General features: G+C 27.3%; 2 protein-coding genes across 3 annotated transcripts in view; both read right to left on the reverse strand.

The window, feature by feature from the left end:
- Window positions 1-515: 515 nt before the first annotated feature.
- Window positions 516-1,234, reverse strand: LOC115033565. The gene is made up of 2 exons (XM_029486360.1): window positions 904-1,234; window positions 516-829 (listed from the first exon to the last, which is right to left on the reverse strand). The coding sequence occupies exons 1-2, from the start codon at window positions 1,067-1,069 to the stop codon at window positions 516-518; spliced, it is 480 nt and encodes a 159-aa protein (XP_029342220.1). The 5' UTR covers window positions 1,070-1,234.
- A 506-nt stretch (window positions 1,235-1,740) lies between these two features.
- LOC100573999 (hapless 2-like) overlaps window positions 1,741-8,232 on the reverse strand; it is an 11,383-nt gene continuing 4,891 nt past the window's right edge. The window contains exons 1-9 of one of the 2 annotated variants that reach the window (XM_029488409.1): window positions 5,301-5,460; window positions 5,091-5,222; window positions 4,665-4,990; window positions 4,476-4,595; window positions 2,898-3,070; window positions 2,628-2,800; window positions 2,137-2,321; window positions 1,923-2,079; window positions 1,741-1,854 (exon numbers count right to left, since the gene is read on the reverse strand). In XM_029488409.1, the coding sequence (XP_029344269.1) occupies window positions 2,055-2,079; window positions 2,137-2,321; window positions 2,628-2,800; window positions 2,898-3,070; window positions 4,476-4,595; window positions 4,665-4,990; window positions 5,091-5,123 (1,035 nt within the window). In that variant the 5' untranslated portion in view covers window positions 5,124-5,222; window positions 5,301-5,460 and the 3' untranslated portion in view covers window positions 1,741-1,854; window positions 1,923-2,054. Of the gene's footprint in view, window positions 1,855-1,922; window positions 2,080-2,136; window positions 2,322-2,627; window positions 2,801-2,897; window positions 3,071-4,475; window positions 4,596-4,664; window positions 4,991-5,090; window positions 5,223-5,300; window positions 5,461-8,232 lie in introns of those variants that run through there. The other variant, XM_029488408.1, reaches the window with a different exon arrangement.

The raw sequence follows: 8,232 nt of genomic DNA on the forward strand, positions 1-8,232 counted from the left end.
TTCTGTCAACAATAATAATAAATACCACCAACGTGTACAATACCTAGGTTAAACATTTTTTTAATGATATATTTTATTTCATGCGTAGCTTTTTCGTAGTAAGTTATACAAAGGCCAATATTATTCGTAATAATGGTTTTAAAAAAAAAAATTGAATTAGAGTAAGGATAATTAACAAAATACACATTTATATAAGTACATAGCAATAAAGAAAAATATGTTTGCAATAAATAATTTATTTAGATAACAATGATTATTAATGATTACAGAGATTTCTTAAATTTTAACTCAATTACAACTATTTTCAACTTAATTGTTTTCTTTTTTGACTACGGATGCACAAAAATAAGGCATAACCATTCTATCATAATCGTTGACTTAATAAAATTACATATCTACCAAATATATTATCAGTTTTTAAATAATATATTTTAGATTTTTAAATCGATCATTTTTGTTTTTGTTATTTTTGTAAATCTGTATAATTCATTTTAACATTTTCCGGTTTGTATTAATTATTCGTAATCATTTACTTCAGTTATACCAATATAAAACCTTATGATAAAAAATGTTGATACAAAAATACATGTTAATTTGATTATGTTCAATATGGAAATAGAATCAGAAGTACGCATTTGAGGTATAGCTCCTCGAAAGCCAGCACCATTATAAGCTTCATGTGACATCGTTTTACAGTTAGATGAAAATAATTGATCTTCAATGGTTGTACAAGCGCATTCACAATTCCACACACAAAAACAGCGGTTGGCTTCGCTAATGGGAACATGTCTCCAAGCCATTACATTGTTCAATTTGTCCAATACTCGCACTGTTCGAAATATGATTTGGTTGTTTAAATTAATTAGTTAATTATCACTAGATACGTCCTAAAAAACATTTTACATGTGCAATTGGTGTTTGACTTGATAAGTGGTCCATATAAATTTAAAACGTGATTGTGTCGGCGATAGGGGAAAATGTATACATCGCGACTTTGAATTTCAGTACCGTTTTTGTTCGTGCTTAATGGAAATTCTAATAACTGCACTGTGAATAATTCGGCCTTCATTCCAATGTTATAAATTGATGCAACTATCTTAGTTTGATCATTTTTAGTAGCATCTGAATATATTTCTACAATTTCTATAAGGGACCTATAATAGTAATTAAATATAAAATATGCTATTGTAGTAGTGTTAGGGCAATACTTGTGTCAAATAATCTAGAAAAATATGCGTACATCCACCTTAGGTAGTCATATAATATTATATAATATTATATTTTGGTCAACAATATGACAATAGAACAAAAAACCTTAAATTAATTAAAATATTAAAGTTATTAAATGTACAATTATTAGAAACAACAGATAATCGTAATTTGTGGATACATTTTTTCCCAAAGAATAAATATAATGTTTATATTTTAATAATTTATTAACTAAACTATATAAAGATAATTAAAAATATATTTATGATTCAAAAAATACCAATTTTTTTTTTTAATTTAAAAGGTCTAGATATACGAGGAAATATGAAAACTCAATGAAAAAATTATAGTCAATATAGTCAGACATAATATCTATACTATAGCGTTTGGGTTTTCTTAGGGTTTTTGTTGTTCTTGCAAGATGGCAGTCAATATCGAGAGGCAGATGAACGATTGTCGAGGACGAAGCCGGTTTAAGCACGTTGTCCACGGGACTAACGCATTAAATGAAGACATCGAAATGCTGATCGATCGAATGGTAGACAATCTTGACTCGGACAACGAGATGATTGCAAACAATACTGCAGGATCATTGCGTACTTATAAGAAACAAATACTTGGGGGCCAAAAGTGTCGAAGGAATGTCTGTTAAACATAAATCAACATTTTAATGTAATTATACAATTTTATATCATATACTAGCTACTACCTACCTAAAAGTATACAACATTGGCTATAAAAAAGACAAAATACTAGATATTTATATAATATCTGTGTCAATGAATTGTATTGTACGACTTTATAGACCTCGTTAGAACAGATTATTCATGGCAAATAAATCGTTGTTACAATGTATACCTAATATAATTACTAAAAAAAACAATTGAGTTTAATGTTAAAGTGTTAAAAAGTTTTCAAAATTATTACCTTGTTGTAAGTACACTGTTATAATTTGTTTCCTTATGAATCAATAATTCACTAGTATAATCCATTTCATAATGTAAATTTAACGTTTCAGTCCCATTAATTTTTTCCATTACTTTTGAATTTTGTGGAAATGTAACGAAATTTTCTAAAAAATAACTCCCTGGAATTCCTGACTCGATTGCATCCTAGTTAGTATAGTAATAAAAATAATAAAATATTTACACATTTTTAATTAAAAAAAAAAACATTTAAACTGGTGGCTTTTGAAATAAAATAATTTCAGTAATGTTCTTAAATATTTAACCAATACATTTACTAAGTAAATTTAAAAGAGACATATCGGTGTGGCCATTAGTTATTTATTAGCCACAGTCGCCTGTGAAATAATTTGTAAAAAATTAGTTTGTTTCCAAGTATTCCGACCTATTACAGGGAATATTTTTTAAATCCGAATGTCCTAAAATTTCTATAAATAATGTCATATAATATACCATATCATGTTTCCACAAATGTGATGGTTGGTTGTTCAAGCAGCTAGATCTTTTCACTCCACATCTATTGGATTGTTTGAAGAACGCTTCATATGATACTCCAGCCTTATTACATTCGTCACCTTTGGTACTTATATTGTTTGCGTTTAAAATTAAATATTTTTTTGGATCGTCTAAAATATATTATTTTGTTAATAATAATTATTATTTTCTGTTTTCTGATCCATATAAGTGAATACTAAAATACATAAATAATATTTTTTAAATCACCCGTTGATTGTGGATAAAGATGTTTGACTATTAATGGTACTTTTTCTGGTATCAAAAGTCTATCGCTGTTTATGTCTAAACTATAGTATTGATCATCACCAAATGTTAAAGCTACATAATTTGCTTGCACAGTTGATTCGTCATTTTCATAATTCTTGTTATTGTTGCTTAATCTATTTAATTGAAATTTTTTAATTACATCAAATACTCAAATGTATTAATACTTTAATTGTATTCCAATATTCAATACAATATACCATGTGCATTTCATCATTAATAATCTTAATTATTAATAAAATATTTTCAATTTTGTTCATATTAATTATGTTGAATAGATAAAAATGTATTTAATTATTACGAAAATGTAACGAATTGTTATGATTTAAATTACATTTTAATACACTTTTTATTTCAAATAAAAGCGTTAATATATTACTTACTTAACCAACACATTTTGTCATTTTATATACTATATTGTCATATTATTATGCTTTTTAGTAGTACTATAAGTAATCACTAATGACATAATAAGATAATATTATAATAATGGGGGGTGTTACAGACATCATCACTTTTTAGTAAATGAAATACAACTTAATGAATTACTAATATTATAAGCAGTAGGTGATTACTTAATTATGTCATAAATTATAGCTTATACATTTTTATTTCAATAATAGGTGTTTAGTTTTAAAAATGTACAACGTCAACTTAGTTTTAGGTAGTATAATTATTAACGTCCTCCAAGAAGTGCATTATTTTATAAATTGTTATAGGTAATCTTTTGAGGTAATAGTAGAAAATAATTTTTTGTTTTAATTTGAAGCAAATTGTATGTAGTTTGTACTGCAGACTAAAGAGTTTGGAGCGTAATGGGGCGTTAACTCTAAACACGGCGTAGCTGTTTAACCCCAGATATCAGATATATAAAATATACTTAAATCAATATGCAATACTGTATTTAACAAAATACAGTAAAACTTCCGTTAACGGTCACCTCTATAGAACGGTCACCTCTATGTAACGGTCAATTTTTTTGGCCCCGTCGAGTGTATCCTAGTGTTATTCTACCTCTGTAGGACGGGCACCTTTAAATAGCGGTCATTATTTACAGTCCCTTCGGTGACCGTTATATGAAAGTTCTACTGTACCTATATGATTATATCGACCATCCATGTAAATAATCATTAATCACAAACGCACATATATATATTTATGCATATATTTAAAATATACAGTTTCCCACGAGGATATCCCATTGCGATATCTCCTGCAGAGACAAGAACTACACACATTATATTTTTTAATTTAATGTAATTTTTTGGTAAAAAAAGTTAAAAAAAGGTATTTTTTTATATTTTTATTTTTGAAACAATTGAAGATACCATTTTATACAGTTTATTTTTCTGAAAATGTTGACTTTTCAACATTTAATTATCATTAATCTCATAATTTTTAATAATTTTTTTAGTTTATAGGTAAAACGGCAAAAAACCGGTTTAGGCCTCACGGGACACTATCTCTGTATGGAAACGTAACAGATAATATTCTATAAGGTTTTTGGAAACGACAACTCACTTGACATTGGAAATGATTTTCCTGTACAACGGTATAATATTATCCATTGTATATTTTTCATAAATACTTATTGTAAGCGAATGATGGTATGACGTAGATTCCAACTTGTTCACGTTGTACCTGCAGGACACAGCAGATGGTACATCGTAAGATACATTGACATATAATAATATATTAAACTGGTCCAACCATAAGTCACTGAACTGCAAACAGTGACTGCTCTCGTGTAACCTATACTCTTCGTCGATATTTCCTGCAGGCCTATTTGTGGATTCACAGCTTTGGCCCCCTCGTATTTGTCTCTTATAAGTACCCGATGATGATCTTCCGGTATCGTTTGCAATCATCTCGTCATCGGAGTCAATATTGTCCACCATTCGACTGATCAGCGTTTCGATGTCTTCGTTTAAAAAGGCGTTCCTCCCGTGGATAACGTGCCTAAACCGGGTTTGTCCTTGACAGTCGTTCATCTGTCTCTGGATATTGACCGCCATCTTGCAAGAACAACAAAAACCCTAAAATAACCCAAACATTGTAAAATTATGGCTACGTCTGACCATTGACTATATTGTTTTTCATTGAGTTTTCATGAAAAGTCAATTTTCTCGTTTATACTTCACTGTATTGGCTTGGGATGACTTCGGCCATTGCATTACAAGTAGATCGTTTTACATCTGCGTAGCAGCCAGGATAATGACTGTTCGATTCCTTGTTGAACACAATTTCCTTCGCTTCAGAGTTCACCACCTGGGTATACACAAAAATAACATTACAAATACATACACACGAGTATATGTAAACATTAATTAAATTCTATAAGCTAACATTTATGTGTTTAAGTTTGTACGATTCCAGTACTTCGTCTTGTTGAATAACTACTATGTAAGGGTTTATTAGTATTCTCGCTTTGTTTGTTTCAGCCTCGTATACCTTATCAACAATTATCACTTGGTGTTTCAAAATATTTTCCTGTACCTATACGTATATTATATAATATTATACATACAGATATTGTTACTTAAGTGCTGTAGTGATATTTATTGGTTTCCTATTAAAAGGACAATTATTATACGTAATTATAAAATAATAAATATTATTATAAATACTTAGTTATCTAATAAATATTAAATTATTATTATAATTTATAAAATACAATAATGGGCACTTTTATACAGTAAGTTTCTGACGTATCCATTTATTTTTCGCTGTAAGAGGATAAGTGTGATGAATACTTTTATCGAAATCGAAGACTTACATAACGTGTGTTTTTTGAATAAGCAAATAAATAGATTGGTCACAAATATGACAATATTCAACACTACCTACATACTTTGGTTTTCATTGAATTGTTTATTAGTTATGATTTAGAAATATTGATTATAATAAATTTATAACAGTTAATATTGCCCTTTAGAATATATTATTATTAATAATTATATGCTATAAATATGGGTAGGGTCAATATGTTATAATTTATACATTCGTATAATCGTTCAAATACATTTATATACAAGATAATTATTTAAAGGTTGACACAACATATTATTTGCTTAATAAGTATTAACGTTTATTAAAAATCATATTTTTACTATTTTCAATTTTTTAAGTTATTACTTTTTCGAACAGAAGCTTACATTTTTAATTAAACTTATACGAAACAAGATATTTTTCTCTTAATATCAATAAAAAATTTCAATTTTGGACGAGTAGTAAGATATTTTTGAAGAAAATCGAAGCAGTTTTACTGCCCTAAACCATGATGACAGACACAAAAAAAAAGAAAAAAAGGCGGGTAAGTCGTGGATGTCGCTCTGCTGTACAGTAGGTTACAAGTGGGTTACTGTAATGGATGGAATTAAATTTGAATCCAATGATATTATATCATTGTATACGAAAAACGATTCTGAACGGAGATGATTTGTCAGTCTAGGATATATTATTTTTAAAGAAAAACTTATGGAGAACCTTGTACCAAATTTTAAAAACTTAGTTATAAAAGAAAAAATTTTTACGATTTTTCAACCACTAAATTACTTGCAAATTTTCGCAATTTTGACATATTTCGTATAAATTTGAACTTTAAATGCTTATAAATAAAAATTGTGACAATGTATTCCTTTTATTTTGCAACTGCTATTGTAAAAATATGTTAGGAGCCTTGTATAAAATTTCCAAATCTTAGAATTAAAAAGAAAAACTTTTATGAATTTCTGTCTAAGAAAATTTGAACATTGCCGTAATTTTTACGTATTTAGTCAAAATTTGAACTTTAAATGCTTATAAAAAAAAATTGTGCCTATGTATTTTTATAATTTTTGAATGGGAGTTAGAACAACATATGTGGACCCTTCTATTAAATTTTCAAGTATTTTGTCCCAGCTAATTTTTTTTTATCAACATTTATAAAAAAAAAAATCAAAAAAAATCGATTATTTCATTGCCTATAAATAGATTAAAAATTAGTGAAATATTTTGAAAATAAAACTATATAAAGAAAATGTCAATTTAAACAACTGGTAAAATTTTCAAGTGTCTACGACTCATACTTTTTGAATAATAACAAATATCAAAAATCGTTTGAGGCTAAACCGTTATTTAATGCGGTTTTGTAAAAATTTAAATTTCAAACACTCCTAAAAATTTTTTGTCTTAGTCCGGTTGAGTTTTTTTAACAGATATTTAAAGAAAAACTTATGGAGAACCTTGTACCAAATTTTAAAAGCTTAGTTATAAAAGAAAAAAATTTTACGATTTTTCAACCACAAAATTACTTGCAAATTTTCGCAATTTTGACATATTTCGTATAAATTTAAACTTTAAGCACTTATAAAAAAAAATTGTGACTAACGATTTTGGATTTTTTTTTATCACTGTGAGAACAACTTATAAGAAACCTTGTATTAAATTTTCAAAGTTTTCTATCCAACCAAAAATTTTTTATCGTTATTTTAAAAAAAAATACTTAGAAAAATTGAAAATTTCATTTGTCTATAAATAGCTCAAAAAAAGTCGAAACACTTTGAAAATTTAACCCTGTATAGACAACGCTAATATAAACATCTGTTGCAAATTTCAAGTGCTTACAATAATTATTTTTTGAGTTACAGTAAAATTAAGTTTTCGTTTTTATCAAAAATTGGTTTTGCGTAAAAATTCGCGTTTTTCCGTTATTTTTTTAAGGTTTTTCCTGCCGCTTTTGAAAAGTATTGGGAAATTTTCACTTTTGACCCCCCAAAGTACCAACTAGATTCACTTTCCTTTCAGAAAAGGTACAACTTTTGAAAATCGAAGCATTTTTACTGCTCCAAAAGTTGTCGTCAGACACAAAAAAAAAAAAAAAAAAAAAAAACCCCCATCATTGTAAAATCAATACATTCATCACTTCGTTCAGAATTTAAAATTAAAAAAAAAAAAAAACGCACATCATTGTAAAATAAATTTTGTGATTTTACATTTGAAATTTTTCATTGAAATTTCACATTCCGCGCCGTGCTTAGAATTTAAAATGGAAATAATATAATAATATAATTGTTTTTTTTTTTTTTATTGGCCTTAACCTGGCAAATTGTTTTTATTAAGAAATAAAATGTATGTACCTATATACTCAGAAACAGAGCAGAAATACAATAGTTAAATACAATTTTTTGGATAATTTGGACAACCCCCGCCTCCCTTAAATAAATCCTGGTTGCGCCACTGGAGCAGTTAATTAAAATATAAGTATTTAAAATTAGGTTAAAATGTAAACTGAACCTTG

The sequence above is a fragment of the Acyrthosiphon pisum genome, chromosome A1 (genome assembly GCF_005508785.2).
Source record: "Acyrthosiphon pisum isolate AL4f chromosome A1, pea_aphid_22Mar2018_4r6ur, whole genome shotgun sequence".
NCBI classification, from domain to species: domain Eukaryota; kingdom Metazoa; phylum Arthropoda; class Insecta; order Hemiptera; family Aphididae; genus Acyrthosiphon; species Acyrthosiphon pisum.

Coding starts and splice junctions, on each gene's coding strand:
- LOC115033565 (XM_029486360.1), bottom strand. CDS start 1,069: ATGAAGGCCGAATTATTCACAGTGCAGTTATTAGAATTTCCATTAAGC. Junction 830..903: donor GTCAAACACCAATTGCACAT/GTAAAATGTTTT, acceptor TATTTCGAACAG/TGCGAGTATTGGACAAATTG.